This window comes from Microcaecilia unicolor, chromosome 5, assembly GCF_901765095.1.
Source record: "Microcaecilia unicolor chromosome 5, aMicUni1.1, whole genome shotgun sequence".
NCBI classification, from domain to species: domain Eukaryota; kingdom Metazoa; phylum Chordata; class Amphibia; order Gymnophiona; family Siphonopidae; genus Microcaecilia; species Microcaecilia unicolor.
The window spans coordinates 325433121-325454230 of record NC_044035.1 but is presented as its reverse complement, the minus strand read 5'-3'; the positions used below and the strand labels follow the sequence as shown (position 1 = coordinate 325454230).

The 21110-nt window shown below is 43.8% G+C and overlaps 1 protein-coding gene across 1 annotated transcript in view; it reads left to right on the top strand.

The window, feature by feature from the left end:
• LOC115470862 (fatty acyl-CoA hydrolase precursor, medium chain-like) overlaps positions 1-21110 on the top strand; it is a 73690-nt gene that overhangs the window by 47856 nt on the left and 4724 nt on the right. The window contains exon 12 of the mRNA XM_030204450.1: positions 9413-9562. Coding sequence (XP_030060310.1) covers positions 9413-9562 — 150 coding nt within the window. The remainder of the gene's footprint in view (positions 1-9412; positions 9563-21110) is intronic.

Below are 21110 nucleotides of genomic sequence, written 5' to 3'. Positions count from 1 at the left end.
TCCTGCTTTTCTAACAAGGTTCCATTTGATAGAATTTTCTTCATATAAGTTTGCATATGACAAGAGAAAATAGATATAGTGTAAAGACTCCTGACGCAGGCCAGTTGGGCTGAAACACAGCTGTGTCGAGTCATGTCACCTTTCAATAAAATTTTGAGTTTTAATTTTTTTTGTCTTGTTTTGTTTTTTACTTTTTTCATTTTTTATTTTTCATTTTTTGGTATTGTGGTATTTATTTATTATTTTTGTTTATTTTTTTGATTAGTTTATTTTTGTGTGTCATCTTCGCTGTGTTTGCCAGTTGTTATATTTTTGCGAGGACTTGTTTCTTCTGTTTTGTTGGATGTACCTGAGTATGACATTTGAGGCTGGCATAGAGGCTGGCAAAAAATATTTTGTAATGAGAATATTTTTATTTTACATCTATTAGCATTGAGAATTGAATTTTATAACTAGTTAACAACCAGTTATTCATATAATAAAACCATATTTATAACCTGGCCTGGTGTTGAGATCCTTTGGGAAACCGACCATGACAGTGGTAACATTATCTTCTCTAAAGTGCAATACCATGCAGTACTACCAGAGGGTTTACAAGGGTTTGGCCTATTTGGAGGGGTGGGAGAATAAACCAGGTGTATAATTGAATTGGCGTCCCAAGGTTGGTGCAAGAATATAGTTATAAATGTCACCACTTTTTATTTTTCTAACTTTAAGGCATGTAAACATTTATTGATGCATCACCAGAAATTATTTTAAAAATTAATACATTTAAGTAATTATAGGTCTCAAGTAGAAATTTAAAGGCCAGGTTTTCATAGCCGTGGACAGCCTATTAGGGGGTCCTCTTACTAAGTTGCTCTGAAAAATGGTCTGCGGTAGTGTAGGTGCAGGTTTTGGGCAAGCTCCGAATCATTCTTCAGCACACCTGTAAAAAAGGCCTTTTTAAAATTTTTTGCGGAAAATGAGTGTGCTGCAGAATCAAAATTGCTGCGCGTCCATTTTGGGTCTGAGACCTTACCGCCAGCCATTGACCTAGTGGTAAAGTCTCATGCGGAAACCGGGTGGTAATGACCTACGTGCGCCAAATGCCAGTTGGCGCATGTCCGGTACACGCAGCAGAAAATAACAATTCTTTTTCAGCTGTGCGTATCGGGTGCATGACAAAAATGAAATTACTGCAAGAGCCACATGGTAGCCGTGCGGTAACTCCATTTGGGTGCGTGTAGACACTTAAGCGGCTTGGTAAAAGTGCCCCTAAATGCTGTTGCATCATTTATATACATTACTACTACTACTATTTATCATTTGTATAGCGCTACAAGGCGTACGCAGCGCTGCACAAACATAGAAGAAAGACAGTCCCTGCTCAAAGATCTTACAATCTAATAGACAAGAAATAAAGTAATCAAATCAATTAATGTGTACAGGAAGGAGGAGAGGAGAGTAGGTGGAGGCGAGTGGTTACAAGTGGTTACGAGTCAAAAGCAATGTTAAAGAGGTGGGCTTTCAGTCTAGATTTAAAGGTGGCCAAGGATGGGGCAAGACGTAGGGGCTCAGGAAGTTTATTCCAGGCGTAGGGTGCAGCGAGACAGAAGGTGCGAAGTCTAGAGTTGGCAGTAGTGAAGAAGGGAACAGATAAGAAGGATTTATCCATGGAGCGGTGTGCACATAAATTGAACGCAGCTATTTGTCACTGAATATATGTATCCACCACCGACCACTGCCATATTTAATTGATGACTGCTATTTAGCAAGATGACATTTAAAACAAAGATTTCGGGCCTGTTAAGATCGGGTCTTTCTGTCCCTGCATGATCAAGTGAAATCCCAATTAACATTGATACTGGGTAAAACCTGAAGAAGCCTATGAGAAGGCGAAACGATATGGGCCCCGTTGTTTATTCCACCAGAAGGGTTATTGGGCAACTCCAGTGAAAGCTAAGTGTCATTTTTGAAGCTTTTGCTGTTATTTATTTACATTGCAATATTCAATTTAATATAATGATTAGCACTATGGGTATACAACAGCCCCATGAATGAGATAGGACCCCAGACACTATAATCTCATGTAGATATTTGAGTCTGGCAGGTCAGACCTTGGCTTATCCTTGGTCTCTGAGGGCTATACCCATTAATTGAAAACCTTAGTTCATTTTTACCCTTTGGGTTTTTTTGCTGTTCTTTAGCTGTAATCAGGCAGCCCCGTATGCTGCCCGGTTACTGTCAGATTAGCAGGAGAGCCCTTACTGCTGCCTAAATAGGCGGCAGTAAGGGCTTCCCCCCCCCCCCCCCCCCCCCCATTTCCTTAAAAAAAAACCACACACTCACAATTAAAACCCAATGCCTTTTACCCACTGTGGTAAAAGAGGGCCTCGGCACGTAGCAAACCTAATCGCCAATGCCACCGCAGGGGTCCTTTTACCACAGCTTGGTAAAAGGACCCCTTTATGTATTCTGTTACAATATTTAATTAGAAATACATTGATTTACTAACACAGAGTGAAGTAAAAAGGTATTTATCCCCTTCTGATTTCCCCTATTATTGCGTATTTGTTGCTGACGACAAAGTTAAGTTGTTAAATCGCAAGAGAATTGTGAAAAAATTACAAGAGGACCTTACGACACTAGGGGACTGGGCATCCAAGTGGCAGATGACATTTAAAGTGAGCAAATGCAAAGTGATGCATGTGGGAAAGAGGAACCTGAATTACAGCTACGTGATGCAAGGTTCCACATTAGGAGTCACCGACCAAGAAAGGGATCTAGGTGTCGTCGTTGATGATATGTTGAAACCTTCTGCTCATTGTTCAGCAGCAGCTAAGAAAGCAAATAGAATGTTAGGTATTATTAAGAAAGGAGTGGAAAACAAAAATGAGGACATTATAATGCCTTTGCATCACTCCATGGTGCAACTGCACCTCAAATACTGCAATTCTGATCACCGCATCTCAAAAATGATAGTGGATTTAGAAAAGGTACAGAGAAGGGCAATGAAAGTGATAATGGGGATGGGATGACTTCCCTATGAGGAAAGGCTAAAACGGCTAGGGCTCTTCAGCTTGGAGAAAAGACGGCTGAGGGGAGATAGAGGGTCTATAAAATAGAGTGGAGTGGAACCGGTAGATGTGAATTGCTTGTTTACTCTTTCCAAAAATACTAGGACTAGGGGGCATGCAATGAAGCTACAAAGTAGTAAATTTAAAACAAATCAGAGAAAATATTTCACTCATTGTGTAAGTAAACTCTGGAATTTGTTGCCAGAGAATGTGGTAAATGCAGTTAGCTTAGTGGGGTTTAAAAAAGGTTTGGATAACTTCCTAAAAGAAAAGTTCATAAGCCATTATTAAGATGGACTTGGGGGAAAATCCACTGCTTATTTCCAGGATAAGCTGCATAAAATGTATTATACTGTTTTGGGGATCTCGCCAGGTGCTTGTAACCTGGATTGGCCACTGTTGGAAACAGGATACTGGGCTTGATGGACCTTTGGTTTGTCCCAGTATGGCAACACTCAACCCTCCTTTTACTAAGGCACGCTCAAGTTTTTAGCGTATGCTAGATGTTAGAGACGCCTATGCATTCCTGTGGGCATCTCTAACGTGTGAGCGCACCTTAGTAAAAGTCCCTTTCATATTCTTATGTTCTTAACCTGAATAGACACAAAATACAGGTTTTAAATTACAATTTCATTTATTTAAGGAACTAAGTTATGCAACACCCACAGCACCCATGTGAAAAAATAACTGCCCCCTTAGCTCCTCAACAAATTGACCAAGGGGCCTTTTACTAAGGGGTGCCAAAAAATGGTCTGCGCTGGTGTAGATGTGTGTATTGGACGTGCGCAGGTCCATTTTTCAGTGCGCCTGCAAAAAAGGCTTTTTTTTTTTAGCCGAAAATGGACGTGCAGCAAAATAAAAATTGGCATGCATCCATTTGGGCCTGAGACATTACTGCCACCCATTGACCTCTCGCAGTAACTGGGTCGTAATTATCAGTGCATGTACAATGCTGATCACCGCCCGGTTAGCGCCGCACGCCAGAAATTTTCCAGGACTCGTAGTGGGCGCGCATAGAAAATGAAGTTACCGCTCGAGCCAGTGGTAGCTGGGCAGTAGTTCAAAATTGACACACATAGGACGCGCATACGTGCTTATCCAGCTTATAATTGAAAAAGAAAAACGCCTATATTGCGACCCAAATCGGGAGATAGACGTTTATCTCACAAAAACGAATAAAGCGGTATAATCGAAAGCCGAATTTGGACGTTTTCAACTGCACTCCGTCGCGGATGCGGACAAAGTTGATGGGGGCGTGTCAAAGGCGTGGTGAAGGCGGAACTGGGGCGTGGTTATCGGCCGATCAGAGATAGGCGCCTTTCGCCGATAATGGAAAAAAAATATGCGTTTTTAGCGAGAATTTAGGGCACTTTTCCTGGACCCTGTTTTTCCACGAATAGGGCCCCAAAAAGTGCCCTAAATGACCAGATGACCACTGGAGGGAGTCGGGGATGACCTCCCCTGACTCCCCCAGTGGTCACAAACCCCCTCCCACCACAAAAATATGCCGTTTCACAACTTTTTATGTTCACCCTCAAATGTCATACCCACCTCCCTGGCAGCAGTATGCAGGTCACTGGAGCAGTTATTAGGGGGTGCAGTGGACGTCAGGCAGGTAGACCCAGGCCCCCCCCCCCCCCACCTGTTACACTTGTGGTGGTAAATGGGAGCCCTCCACACCGCCCCCAAACCCACTGTACCCACATGTAGGTGCCACCCTTCACCCCTTAGGGCTATAGTAATGGTGTAGACTTGTGGGTGGTGAGTTTTGAGGGGGATTTGGGGGGCTCAACACCCAAGGGAAGGGTGCTATGCACCTGGGAGCTCTTTTACCTTTTTTTTTTTTTTTTTGTAAAAGTGCCCCCTAGGGTGCCCGGTTGGTGTCCTGGCATGTGAGGGGGACCAGTGCACTACGACTCCTGGCCCCTCCCACGAACAAATGCCCTGGATTTATTCGTTTTTGAGCTGGACGGACCCGTTCTCGGAGATAAACGCCCATGGAGATAGACGTTTTCGTTCAATTATGCCCCTCCACGCGGCTTAGTAAAAAGGACCCCAAATATGATAACTAGATTTAGCTGATTGCAATCAAGCCTGGTTGTATTCATCCAGCCCTGTTGAATCTAAACCTCACCATGGGGCCCTATTACTAAGCTGTGCACCAAAAAGCACTGTCACAGATGCGCTGAGGCATCCTGGGATATTGTGCTCATCAGCCAGCGCTGATAACATATTTTTTATTTTTCACTGCGAGAGGCATGACTGTTGGTGAAGAGTAGGCAGCATAACCTGTGCTAATCAGGTAGCATGGGTACATTGCCCCACGCTGCTTAATTACCATGGGGTTAGCACAGGAGCCCTTAGCGCTTACAAAATAGGTAGCAGTAAGAGCTCCCACAGTAATGGCCATGTGCTAATTGGGAAATTAGCACATGGCCATTAAAGAAAAAATATACAAATGCGGCCATTTTACCGACATGCTAAAAGTGGCTGCAGAAAGTGGGAAACTCATACACTAACAACAGTACTGGCCACTTTTTAGCACGGCTTAATAAAAGGGCTTCTATATATTGATCCTTGCCATGAGAGTGAAGAAGTCATCACAAAGAGTTTCTACAAGAATGCTACACGACTCACAGTCAGGGTTCCGCCCCCACCACAGTACAGAAACTGTCCTAATCACACTCCTGGCCAAATTCAAGCAAGAAATAGCCACAGGTAAAAGTATACTTCTCCAATTCAACATGTCGAGCACAATATACTACTAAGACTTCGGGATTGATGGAAATGTACTTAACTGGATAAAGGGTTTTCTAACCACCAGAACTTACCAAGTAAAATCAAACTCAAACATATCATCACCGTGGAAAGCTACTTGTGGAGTACATCGCCAATACTCTTCAACATGATGATGATCCCACTTGCAAAGTCCCTATCCAACCGAGGCCTCAACCCATTCATATATGCAGACAACGTCACAATCTACATTCCCTTCAGTCATGACTTGACAGAAATAACCAATGAAATCAATGACGGCCTAAACATCATGTACTCCTGGGCAAATTCATTCCAACTGAAACTGAACAGTGAAAAAACACACTGCCTCATCCTCTCATCTCAACGTAACAAGCACAAACCCACAACCATAAACACCCTTGAACACACCCTCCCTACCTAAAAATACTTGGCGTCACAATCGACCGCAACCTTACCCTTGAGAGCCAAGTAAACTCCGTAATAAAGAAAATGTTCTACTCAGGTTTTATTCTTTTACGTTTCTACATTTTCTTCCCGAGGGAAATCTTTCGAAACCTAATAGAATCAATGCTCCTAAGCCATGCAGATTATTGCAACGCAATCTATGCGGGTTGTAAAGAACAACTCGCAAAAAAATTCCAGACCGCCCAAACACAGCTGCCAGGCTGATATTTGGTAAATCACGCTTCGAAAGTGCTAAACCCCTCTGAGAAAAGCTGCACTGGCTCCCAATCAAATAACGTATCATCTTCAAAATCTGCACATTTGTCCACAAAATTATCTACGGTGTAGTCCCAGGATACGTGACAGACCTCATAGATCTACCAACCAGAAACAGAATTGGATCATCACGATCATACCTAAACTTACATTACCCAAATTGCAAAGGACTTAAATACAAAACAACTTACGCATCCAGCTTCTTCTACGCAAGCGCACAACTATGGAATGGACTCCCAAAAGCTGTAAAAACAATCCATGACCATCTAAACTTAAGAAAATCACTAAAAACCAACCTCTTCAAAAAGGCTTACCCCACCAATCCAACGTAAATCCCCACGCCCAGCAACACAGCACAACCAATGATCGTACTGGGCAATATACAATCTTCATTCCCTTCGACCTTCATGGTGCCTGACACACACCTACCTCATTCGACCACAATACAACCTTGTATTTGTTATCAACCGACTGGCGAACGCCTTTATGGTACTATGTAAGCCACATTGAGCCTGCAAATAGGTGGGAAAATGTGGGGTACAAATGTAACAAATAAAAATAAATAAATAAATGATCAAAGGCTGTATTTTGGCAGATCTTTTTCTAAAATACCATCTGAATTGAGCACATCCAGAAATGGACGTCTCAATTCCGATCTCGTATTCTGTGTGAAATGGGGCTCTTTGTCTAACCTGAACTTCTGTAAGGTTTTTGCCATTATTCCACACAGAAGGTCTGTAAACAAGTTGGATGATATGGGACTAGGACCTAAAGTTGCATATTCAGTTGAAGAGGCTGCTGAAAAAAATTCCATTTTGGTAAAGTAGTCAGAGCTCGGTTGAAGGACGAGTTCCATTCAAAATATTAGTGAGATATAAACAACTTAAGGGAAAACGATACTTGTTTGCTGTATTATAGCATTTATATCATGTATTGACATGTCAAAAAGGGTTAAAAAGAAGGGGGGGTTGAAAACATACAGGGGTTCTTTTACAAAAGCGCACTGAAAAATGGACTGCAGTAGTGTAGGCGCATGTTTTGGGCACGCGCAGAATCCTTTTTCATTGCACCTGTAAAAAAAATGTCTTTTTTTTTTTTTTTTAATTTGGGCCAAAAATGGACGTGCGGCGAAATGAAAATTGGCACGCATCCATTAAGGGTCTGAGACCTTACCACCAGCCATTGACTTAGCTGTAAAGACTCGCGCGTTAACTGGGCGGTAATGGTCTACACACATCCAAATGCCAATTACTGTCCATGCGCCAGAAAATAAAAATATTTTCTGACACACCTATTGGACGTGTGGCAAAAATGAAATTACCACCTGGGCCACGAGGTAGCCAGGCGGTAACTCAGAATTGGCACGTGTTGGGCGCACATAAGACGCTTACACAACTTAGTAAAAGGGCCCCACAGTGATTAAAATTTCAAAATAATTCACTTGGTGTAATAAAAGGTGTATCTAATGGTTTGGTTGGTTGCACAAGCAGAAGTATCAGTGGGATGAAAGGATGCAACACTACCCTTGTATAGATCACTAGTGAGACCACTCTAAGAGTACTTAAACTGAACATGTCCAAGACCAAGCTCCTCGTCTTTCCTCCTAAACCCACTTCTCCTCTTCCTCCACTCTCTGTCTCAGTTGATAACACCCTCATCCTCCCCGTCCCATCTGCCCGCAACCTCGGAGTCATCTTCGACTCCTCCCTCTCCTTCTCTGTGCATATCCAACAGACTGCCAAGACCTGTCGCTTCTTCCTCTTCAACATCAGCAAAATTCGCCCTTTCCTCTCTGAGCACGCCACCAGAACTCTCGTCCACGCTCTCATTACCTCTCGCCTCGATTACTGCAACTTACTCCTCACCGGCCTCCCACTCAGCCATCTATCCCCCCTTCAATCCGTTCAGAATGCTGCCGCACGTCTTATATTCCGCCAGAACCGATATACTCATATCACCCCTCTCCTCAAATCACTTCATTGGCTTCTGATCAGATATCGCATGCAATTCAAGCTCCTCCTCCTTACCTACAAATGCACTCAATCTGCGGCTCCTCACTACCTCTCCACCCTCATCTCCCCCTATGTTCCCGCCTGTAACCTCCGCTCACAGGACAAAGCCCTTCTCTCTGTACCCTTCTCGACCACTGCCAACTCCAGGCTCCGCTCATTCTGCCTTGCCTCACCCTATGCCTGGAACAATCTTTCTTTACCCATACGCCATGCCCCCTCCCTACCCATCTTCAAATCTCTGCTTAAAACTCACCTCTTCAATGCTGCCTTTGGCGCCTAACCGCTTGAGAAATATAGAATGCCCCAATCTATCCACCCTATCAGATTAACTGTTCACTTGTCCTCTAGATTGTACACTTGTCTTTAGATTGTTCTTTTGTCTTTTAGATTGTAAGCTCTTTGAGCAGGGACTGTCCTTCTATGTTTAAATTGTACAGCGCTGCGTAGCCCTAGTAGCGCTTTAGAAATGTTAGTAGTTAGTTAGTAGTGGAGACCATTCCTTTTGTAAGGACATTGAGAGTGGAAGGACTAGTAAAATACGGGGCCAGCAACACAAGTTGGTAGTGCTCCTTTCTAGATAAATTTCTTACTTCCACACCTACCATCTGAACACAGCAAGGTATAATAAGAACAGCAATTCATTTACCAATATTTCCAGTAAAATGCACTGGGATTGTAGCTGTTACGATTACAATTTCCTCCTTAATATCACAGCCAGAATAATCTTTCTGTAGACATTTTTTTCAACCTCCTTAAAAATGGTGGTTTATATTGCGAGTTGAATTGCAGGCTTCGAGCTCTGTAAAAAAAAACACAAGGTTGTTCTCATCCAGTAAATGTCTCTCCTTTTCTGTATTCTGCTAGACTCTGGTCTTCCCGTCTACCTTTATGAATTTCAACATCGACCAAGCACTTATGGTGATTCAAGACCAGATTTTGTGAAAGCGGATCATATGGATGAAATTGGCTTTGTATTTGGAAGTCCATTCCTGCCTACTGATGTATCTGTGCTAAGTAAGTAATGAACTAGTATTAGAAGTGAAATATTTTGGTAAAGGGAACAATTGATCCCACCCTGTTCATGAGAGGGCAGATTCTTCTTATTGAGGCCAACATTCATTTATGTATTAATCTATGACTTAATCTAAGAAACATATATGTATGGGCAAATGTCTTGAAATGCCTATATTCCAAAAGGATGTCCGTACATGCATGGTGATCTAGGATCAGTATGCATTTGTGTCTCAACACAGCAACACACTCTTTACATGGGCAAGTGGCAGCATTTTGTACTGGTGCCTGAGGAGGTTGACATGTAAGTAGTGCGTTGTCTTCCACTTGCTTGTAGCTTCCTGTACTTCCCAGGCTTTCCCCATGGAGCTATGGCAACATATTTTCCAGTCTAGCATTGCACAACATATCACATCCATGGGTAAGTGGCAGCATTTTGTACTGGTGCCTGAGGAGGTTGGCATGTAAGTAGTGCGTTGTCTTCCACTTACATGTAACTTCCTGTACTTCCCAGGCTTGCTCCATGGAGCCTTGGCAAAATGTTTTCCAGTCTAGCATTGCACAACACACTCTTGTGTGCCTTTTTTAGAGAACTGAAACAGGGAGATCAGGAGGGAGAGAAACTGCTTTTGAATCAGTGTGATGACCTGGCATATCTGGTGCTCTCCAATAAGGGCACCATATACCGCCTGAGGCCAGACCACACTGCAGCAAGGAAGGTCTAGGAATACATCAGGATGACCCTGGCAAGATAAGCAAAATCCGTGTGCCCATGCACCAAGTTGAATATCTAACAGACACCCATAGAGTAGAAGAATCAACCCAATGGGGGGTAGCCCTAAATGCATCTAACAGGCATAAATGTCCCGCCAGTCTGGATGGGATCCCTCTACAAGAGTACACCACCATAATGATGCTGGCTAATGAAAAGTATTCCTACTGTTGCTGTGCAAAATACCGATGCAAGCTCAGATATCTGTGATTCTGCTCCACAAGAATAGTGGTCCTGCTATCTAATATGGCCACTTTAAGGACGGAGGCCTATCAGGCTGCAAGCAACCATACCCCTAAAAATGGGATTTTTCAGACAGCAAAGGAGGCCATCCCCCACCCCTATAATCACAAATATTGGCATGAATGTCTGGACCTGCCTCAAATTCAGTCTGATTGACCACTCTACATATAAATCCATGGACCCCTCATTAGTCTGTTACGCAGGAGACAACACACTAGAGAAAACTAGCTAACGTAAGTTCCTCCACAAGATCTCCACTGTTCTCTGCCTTGGTGTTTCAGAATTTCTAGAGGAAAAACAAGGTTTTGAGAGTATTCTACATGCTTTGGATGCTCTGAAGGGACCATCTGCACTTCCAGTTCATTGTATTAGTGAGCTTGCAATCAAAGATTTGGCAAAATCCTTTCTTCTCCATTGCCACTTCCTAGTGCCTAGACATCAATCAGCACCAAGTCATGCCAAGTCTCAACTCCTTCACCAATTGAGAATCATCCACTGGGCAAAGATCCCAAGATGTAGCAGGGATTCTGGGACTCTTCCCATGCACCATGGACCTCATGCACACCTATCTAGAGGGAATGAGGGCAGAAGTCTCATTAGGAATGTCTCATTATATTTCCTTTTGCACTCTCATCTTACGTACCTTCACCACATATGAAACCCCCTCCCTCATAGCTAGAAATGTCATGTCACATGAAGTTATCTTCAAGTTGCTATCCTATAATTCTTATTGCCTCATAATATTATCTTACTATGAGGCTTATTTTCAAAGCACTTAGCCTCCCAAAGTTCCATAGAAACCTATGGAACTTAGCCTCCCAAAGTGCTTTGAAAATATGCCTCTTTGTCTTCTTATAATTCCTCACCATGTAACCCATAATCAAATTGTAACAAATTGTATTTCCATCATTCATGATGTATTGTAAGCGACACTGAGCCTGCAAAGAGGTGGGAAAATGTGGGATACAAATGCAATAAATAAATAAATAAATAATGTGCCCTCACTGGTGCACTAAAGCAGCAGGGGTACATTTCTTTGCCCCTCCTGAGCCAGACAAATGAAGTATATTAATGTTTGGCTCTAGTAGACCTACATCACTTTCAACTCCAGCTTAAGGTTGCCAATGGAGGTTGAGTACAACTCCAGCTTAAGGTTGCCAATGGAGGTTGAGTACATATCTCAACACATCTAAAGGTTGACCTCGGCTTTTGGAAATCACAGGGTATAGATCTGGTGAACCAATGTCATATATGTGATATCATGTGCATCAGTTGCATGCATTCTGCTATCTGGGACTATGTGGATATGCCTTTACTGCACATCAGGCTGCTGTAGTATGCAATACTGTCCTCACCAGTAACCACAGACAACACTACAGACCTGTGGCCATGTTGATTGGGTGACCTGTAACATTGAAGGATATATATGTATCATAATGAAGGCCAGAGCCACCAGGAGCATAGCTTTTACCTGCTGTAATAGGTGCATCAAAAATGACACTCTGGATACCTTGGCGAGGAGGAGCTTTGGACTGGGATATCTATGCAGTCAATGTATATGTACAGTTGACTTCAGAGGTACCCCAATCACTCTGCTATTTTTTCCTACCTGCTACAGCTGCTGCTATCTCTATGAACAGCCAGGTTGTAACCTTGATGTGCCAGGAGGTGGCTAGGCAACAGGAGATCTACAGGGAAGGTAGAACAGAGCAGTCCAGTAACTGAGGAGGAGCATCATGATAAGCAGATGGCTGGCTCTGCCCCATTTATGGCCGAGATGAGGCTAAAGAGCTAGCTTGAGGATTCCATCGCATCCCCATCATCCTACCTTGATTAGCCCGAGCCAGATGGAGATTCCCCAGGTGTCAATCCACAGGATGGCTATCGGACAGCTAGGAGCACAGAACAACTTGCTTGCTGTGGTGACCACCTTCTGGCACAATGTGATGTTCCTTGCCTAGAGGAATAGGAGACAGACCCTGCAAGAAAAGCAGATGTTGCTGACACAGAGTCTGGTGACTATATGAGGGCACATCCCTGCAGGAGGAGGTGAAGGAGTTAGTGACCTTGCCAAACAACAAACTATCAATCACACCATCATGGCATCTCTGGATATCCCAGTGCTAATACCACCACCACCATCTACAACCTTTCTACTATGATGCCTAGGTGATATCACCCTCCCTGTCACTGCTGCACATATCCTTTGCAACATGTCGTCACTGACACCATCAGCAGAACAAGTATTCATTTGGGCCATGGTGGTAGAGGTCCCTGTGATATATTTTGCTTTATATGGAGCAGCACAATGTGCATGAATGCTGGATGAGCTGTCACTTGCCTCTTCTGAGAATAATGGCCCCACCTGGAGTAGTGTTCAGTTTTGGAGTCCGTATCTTGATAAAGATGTAAGAGGTCCAGAGGAAGGCGACAAAAATGATATGGAGCTTGCATCAAAAGACATATGAGAAGAGACTGAAAGACCTGAATATATATACCCTAGAGGAGAGGAGGGACATGGGAGATATTATACAGATGTTTAAGTACTTTAAAGGTATTAATATATAAACAAATATTTTCCAGAGAAGGGGAAAATAGTAAAACTAGAGGACATGAATTGAGGTTGCTGGGTGGTAGATTTAAGAGTAATGTCAAAAAATTATTTTTCACAGAGAGGGTGGTTGATGCCTGAAATGCCCTCCCGAGGGAGGTGATGGAGAAATAAACTGTGCCGGAATTCAAAACAGTATGAGATGAACACAGAGGATCTCTAATTAGAAAATGAATATTATAAAACCCAAAACTTAGAGTTGCAAATGTGTTTGCATGTCAAGTGGTGCTTAGATGTCAACTCGGATTGTATCAACTAAGGCCAGTGCTGGGCTGGCTTGTATAGTGTGAGTGCCGCATATAGCAATCCGGTTTAGGATGGGCTGGAGAGAGCTTTGACGAAAACTCCAGTAATTTGGAATGTGAGGACAAATCCAGGCAGACTTTTACGGTCTGTGCCCCACAAATGGCAAGACTGATTCAGAAAGGCTGGAGTGGGCTTTGACGGCAACTCCAGTAGTTGGAACATAAGGTCAGAGCCGGACAGACATCTATGGTCTATGTCCCAGAAACACCAAAGGAAGACCATTACGTTCATTGTTGATTTAATCTTGATTTGATAATGAATGTGACAGTTGGGCAGACTGGATGGACCATTCAGGTCTTTATCTGCTGTCAATTACTATGTAATTACACACTCCTGTAAGTCTTAGAAACCAGGTTGCCAAGAAGTGGGGGTGCGGAAGGGAAAGAAAAATGTAGTATTGTGTACATTATGCTACGAGTTCTTTATCTGCCTTCATCTACTATGTTACTATCGTTATGTTAGTGATGGAAGGGGGGACAATTATGTTCATAGTCGTTAAATGTGCATTAGATTACTGGAAATGTTGATGGATGAGTTGGTTTCTTGCCTCCCAGACCCTGCTAATAGGGATGTGCTGGTCCCTATTCTGCTGCAGGTTCTGTGTCTTCTGGCTTTTCCCACCTCAACACCTTCTGGAAGGGAGTAGTCTGCAGCTTAGAATAAGATTGTAGAGTATGCAGCAGGCAATGAAGATGTTAAACACCTTGGAGGGGGGGCAGTAGAGTAATCCCCACCCCACCCCACCCCATCTGTCCTGGCACTGGAAACAAGTTTTTCAGGAAACCAAATGTCCTCTATTATTGCTCTGGTTTGGTGGTGGACCCTGTTGTACTGCTTCTCTGCCTTTGACTGGGGTGCCACTATGGGAGTCATGAGCTTCCTCCTTTATGACTAGCTTCTATTATCTGGATGGGAGCGGAAACAAAAGAAGGAGACATGATGAGCAGGAACTGCACTGCTTCATCAGGAAAGATAGTGGGAGCTGGAAGGGAACAGCAGGAATGTATAGTATGTTCATGCAGAAATGTATGTTCAGGTAATGCAGGGCCTACCTAGCAGCCATGCCAGAGATCTGGCCAATGTTGAACAAGTCATGGTTTTCAGGATGTGCGCATCATAGCAGGATCTGGAAATCTTGGGACGACATCTGTGATGTGCCCTTTGGAATTAGAAAACATTTGCATGTTAAGGGTGTGAAAGTTCTTTTTGTTGCAGTAGCTCCTCTCCTTCCCTTGTAATGGCTGGATGTCCATTTGTGTGCAATCGGTGGCCTCTGCACAGATGCAAAATGGGCAGTTTTCATAGTTTGTTGTCTGAAAGTTTCCAGTGGCAAGAAAGGGAAGGGCTGTGATGGCTTTTGGCTGGAATGCTGTCACCTCTGTGGTGATTGAACAAAGGAGAGAGCTGAGCTGTTGGCAGAGATGGTGGATATTAGCCTGTTCAAAGCAGAACATTCTGAGGCTCTCTTGAGGTCCAGGGACTGGGTCCTTGGCCTATATATCTTCTGATTTAAGGATGATTCCTCCTGAATCTTCTCTGGCATATGCATCTGCTGCAACATGCAAAATCCAGTTAATGAAGTCTGTCATATTAACTCCTCTGTTTCACCACCATCACCCTATGTAGCCCATCACCAGTATCCAAGTGTGCTGCATAATGGCAGCCCATACATGCTGATACAAACAAGCAGTCTTGGCTCAGGAGAGCAGACTCTGCTGGGAACAGAGCAAGGAAATGTAAGGCTTCCAAAGACACATCTATGTGGACACAGATCACAGGCAATTGAACTTCTCTGATGTCCTCCAGCAACCACCAACGCAAGCACAAGGTCCAAAAGACGACAGGTTGGCATTTGTGTGTGAAAGCAGGTGCAGAAGCCGACATTTAGATTTTTCTGCCCTTGCAATCCCCAGCCTTGGTAGAATACATTATGGCATAGGTAGTGCTGAGGTATACATGTCTTCCCCCAACATGCCTCTCTCCAAAACGTGGAAATCGCTGCATTGCCAGTGCATTCTTGTGTATTTATTTATTTAAAATATTTATATTCTGCACAATCTAAGCAATCTCAGCAGATTGCACTATCAATATACACAGTAAATTCAAAATGAACAATACAAAATCAAAGACCTCATAATAAAACAAAATAATTAAAAAATCAATACAGGAGGACCTCTACTGTTTCTAACAATATGGTCACACTCATGGACTCTTTTGTTTCTCTATAATAGCATCAAAATTCGTCCCTTCCTTTCTGTGCACACTACCAAAACCATTATCCACACTCATCACCTCATGCTTAGATACTGCAACTTGCTTCGCACAGGTCTCCCACTAAGCCATCTCTCTCCCCTTCAGTCTGTTCAAAATTCTGCTGCACAACTTACATTCCGCCAGTGTCGCTACGCTCATATTAGCCCTCTCCTCAAGTCACTTCATTGACTTCCTATCCGTTTTCGCCTACAGTTTCAAACACCTCTTATTGACTTACAAGTGCATTCACTCTGCAGCTCCTCATTATCTCTCCCTACACACCTTCTAGGGAACTCCATTCCTACACGCCTCCCTGGGAACTCTGTTCATCGGATAAATCTCTTATCTGTACCTTTCTCCTCCACTGCCAACTCCAGACTCTGTTCCATTTATCTTGCTGCACCATTCACCTGGAATAGAGTTCCTGAGTCAGTACGTCTAGCTCCAGCTCGGGTCATCTTAAAATCTAGGCTAAAAGCTCACCTTTTTGAGGCTGCTTTTAACTCCTAACTCCTCTTCACTTGTTCAGTACCCATGTTTGTTTTATCATTCCCACCTTAAGTAATTTCCTTATTCCTTATTTGTCCTGTTTGTCTGTCTTGATTAGATTGTAAGCTCTGTTGAGCAGGGACTGTCTCTTACATGTTTAGTGAACAGTGCTTATTTCTATAGTAGCGCTTTAGAAATAAGGAGCAATACTAGTAGTAGTACAAGAGAAAGGGGGAAAAACTCTGTGAACCAGTGGCGTACTAAGGGGGGGGCGGTGGGTGCAGCCCGCCCCGGGTGCACGCCGCTGGGGGGGGGGGGTGCCGTGCGCCGGTCAGCTTTGTTGTTTCCATGCTCTCTCTGCCCCGGAACAGGTTACTTCCTGTTCCGGGGCAGAGGGAGCATGGAAACAACGAAGCTGACGGGCGCGCGGCACCCCCCCCCCAGCGGCGTGCACCCGGGGGGGGGTTCTTTCGCCGGGGTGGGGGGGTGACGAAGGGGGTTCGCGCTGCACCAAGGGGGGTGGGGCGCTGCACCCAGGGGGCGGGGCGCATTGGCGACCGCCCCAGGTGTCAGCGCCCCTAGGAACGCCACTGCTGTGAACAGCCACATCTGAAATACATGTTACAAAATCAGTCTCCCCCGTTTAGCTGGGTAAAAAGGATTGTTTTTTAATTCCTTCTTAAAAAGGTTTTGAATTTCTGTCAAACTGGATGGTAGAGTTCCACAGCTGCAGACCAGCTGTAGTAAATATTGAAGAATGGTACTCCTCTAGTCACACAACATGGAAAGATGGAACATGTTCGTAAGTTCTTACTTGCCAATCTCAAATTTCTAGTTGTCTGGTAAAGATGTAACCCTGCTGCAATAATTGGGGAAACTCTCTTGAACATAGTCAAGACTTGGGCCATTGTTATAATTTTAAATTTTACCCTCTGCTCTAAAGGCAACCAGTGCAGTTGTTTCAAAATAGGTGAAATATGAGTAAATCGAGAGCAACCCTCTAACACTCTTGCAACAGCATTTTGCGCTGCTTGAATCCTGTTTCTTGGTAACCCTACCAGTAGACCATTACAATAGTCAAAGCACGGGGTTATAATGCTTTGGATTACCATTCGGCTGAGATTGTTGAGACGTCTAAGGCAGGGGTAGGCAACTCTGGTCCTCGAGAGCCGCAGGCAGGTCAGGTTTTCAGGATATCCACAATGAATATGCAGGAGATTAGATTTGCAAGCACTGCCTCCATGGCATGCATATTCATTGTGGATATCCTGAAAACCTGACCTGCCTGCGGCTCACGAGGACCGGAATTGCCTACCCCTGGTCTAAGGGATCTGTTGAGCCACAATAACTATATTTTAAAAACATATCCTTGATTATCTTTTGTGCATGAAATTTCAAAGTCAATGAGGAATCAAAAATGACTCCTAAATTGTGAATATTTTTGACTGTTGGTATGGATTCACTTCCAAATATGCAAGGGGGAAGGTACATCATCACAGGGATAATCTGACAGTAAAAGGATCTGAGTTTTTGCCAGATTTAACCTCAGGTGCTTCACTCTTCATCCATTGGCCAGCAGACATAATCGGAGTACCTCAAAGGTGTCCTGCACTGATTTCTCAATATATACCTGGGGTTCCTAGCCCATTATAAACCATAAAGCTGTATGTCTCTGTTGATCACCCCACCCCTCACCTATCCACACCCACCCTGTTAGAATATCAATGATATGCTTTGATGTCCCCATGCATACCTCCTACCCACCCCCATCCTCCCACCCTGTCAGACTGTCATAGTGGAGTGGAGTGGAGGAGTGGCCTAGTGGTTAGGGTGGTGGACTTTGGTCCTGGGGAACTGAGGAACTGAGTTTGATTCCCGGCACAGGCAGCTCCTTGTGACTCTGGGCAAGTCACTTAACCCTCCATTGCCCGCCGCATAGAGCCTGCCATGAGTGGGAAAGTGCGGGGTACAAATGTAACAAAAATAAATAAAAATAAAATAGTAATGCTTGAATGTTTTCACTTATATACACTGTCAGCTAGCACATTTGCTTATTTCCGATCTGAGGAAGAAGGGCAACCTTCGAAAGCTAATCAAGAAATGTATTAAGTTATCTATATAAATAAAATCCCCCTCAGACATTCTGAATCCCCCTCAGACGTTCTGAAGCTCACCTCACTCCAACTGTGGCTCCTGACCTAGGCTATTTGGACTCCCGCACTCAGCCACGCCCATCTGCGCCCTAGGCCACGCCCCATCTGGACATAAAAACCACTCTCAACGTTCCATTGACCACTGACGTCAATGAAGCCAGTTCGTTTGTTCGAAGCTCTGTAGCACAGTCTGTGGGCCCCGCCCTCGCGTCAAACGTAATGACGTTGAGGGCGGAGCACATTCAAGGAGCCAATCAGTAGCCGAAAGCAGGAGAGAGGGCGGAACGACGAAGAGGAGGCGGGTTCGAAGCTCTGTAGCACAGTCTGTGGGCCCCGCCCTCGCGTCAAACGTCATGACGTTGAGGGCGGAGCACATTCAAGGAGCCAATCAGTAGCCGAAAGCAGGAGAGAGGGCGGAACGACGAAGAGGAGGCGGGAGAGAGAGCGCAATGTGGAAGAGGAGGCGGCCCGGCAGCGCTTCTACACACTACGAGGAAAACCTGGCTAGCGCCCGTTTCATTTCTTTCCGAAACGGGCCTTTTTTACTAGTGTCCAATAAAAAAGGTATCATCTTATTTTCTTTTCCATGTTTTATTTTGTTTGATTTCTATTGATTCTACATGGAATGTTGCTATTCCACTAGCAACATTCCATGTAGAAGTCGGCCTTGTAGATCACCAATGTGGCCGCGCAGGCTTCTGCTTCTGTGAGTTTGACGTCCTGCACATACGTGCAGGACGTCAGACTCACAGAAACAGAAGCCTGCGCAGCCTTCTACATGGAATGTTGCTAGTGGAATAGCAACATTCCATGTAGAATCTCCAATAGTAGCAACATTCCATGTAGAATCTTCAATGGTATCTATTTTACTGTCATAGTAATGCTTGAATGTTTTCACTTATATACACTGTCAGCTAGCACATTTGCTTATTTCCGATCTGAGGAAGAAGGGCAACCTTCGAAAGCTAATCAAGAAATGTATTAAGTTATGTCCAATAAAAAAGGTATCATCTTATTTTCTTTTCCATGTTTTATTTTGTTTGATTTCTATTGATAATCAATATATACCAAAAACTGGATATCGTCAGCATATATGTGAAACTATAAATTGGAACAGTTTAACAGTCTTACACAGTGGCAAAAAGAAGATGTTAATTACACACCAGAAAGACAGGATCCTTGAGCAACTTCAGTAAAGTTGTCAGAATCAGTAGAACAATCAAGACCTGTCATTACACAAAACTGTCTATCTGAAGTGAAAAGATAAAAAACAATTAAGGACCTCCTTACCAGTCAAGCCTGTGGCTGTCTCTAAATCACTGTTTCTATGTGTGAAAGCTGGCATTTATATGTGGAAATTTATGCATAGAGCTTAAAAATGATAGCCAATGTGTTGCAATAGCCTATAGGCTATAGCTCAGTTTGTGCTTTTTACAGCTGCTGAATAATTAGCATACAACCCATGACTTGTTCCCAAAACAAACTATGTGCAGGAAACAGTACCTTCTCTTCTCAGGTCTATGCCTCAACAAATACTCAGAAGCACCAAGGCACTCCAGATTTTTTTATGATGCATAAAATCTATACACCACCCAGCTCCAGTTTCTACTTGTCAAGTTGCTAAACCCGTTATCCTGGCTTCAAACAATTGGACCTCCTTGGCAGCCTTTCTTCAGAGACCTTGATCTCTAAGCCTCTAATTAACCATGTCTGGGCCCACCAACTACTATGGCCTTTCCCTTCCCCTCACTCTTTTTTTCCCAGTTTCTCTTTCCCTTTCGACTACAATTCCTAGCTGCTTCTTGTTTAATTTCAACTCAACTTTCTTAAAGGGGCACTACTTTATCATTTTTTTCTTGACTTGGTGGTGATGGTCTCTCTGGCTGCCTACTTTTTCCACTTCTCTGATTTTCAGCTATGTGATGTACCAAGCTTTTCAGCAAAATGACATGGGAAGGAAGTTTGTGTGTGTGTTTTTCCAAAGAGATTTATGTGTGGAAATTAGCTGTCTGAAATTTACCCATCCATAAATGCTGCTGAAAGTCCTCAGTTTTATAACCTGTTTCCTTATCATCCCATCAGCCTAATCTAGATGCATAGGTTTTTGCTCCACTACCAGCACATGGAGATAGAACAGAGAGATTGCTGATATTACCGTATATAGGCTACTGTGCAGCCTGCGATTGGCTAGTATTGTCTGTAGCAGGTATTAGACCTGCATCCCATGCCCCTGCAGATGAGCTGGAAAGAGACCTGGCTTCTGGAGTGTTTGGCTTGAGAGGATTGCTTCCTCGTTTTGAGCAGGTCAAAGTGGGGGGAAGGTCTCTCACTCTGACTTCAGGGAGACCAATATCTAAAAGCATAGGAGTTAATTTTTTTTTCAAAATTATTGCGGGTGCTAAACCCAATGGAAATCGCTCTCCCTGCACACAGTCAAGGGAGTTTGCTCAATATTGAAGGTGCTAAAGCAACCACAGAACTGGTCTCTGTGCCCGAAAGTTTGGATCCCGCACCCCTACCATCACCCCAACCACACACAACCTTTCACCCAAGCCCCTCCAAAACATAATGAGGAACAAAAATGGAAGATGAAAATTTGAGTGGAAGGGGGAGAATAACTACTGTACAGCCTGGAGGGAGCTGCCTTGTTTGGGAGCAACTTGATGTTAGTAACAACGTTTTTTTTGGGGGGGGGGGGGCGGGGGAGAGGCAGAACAAGAGTAA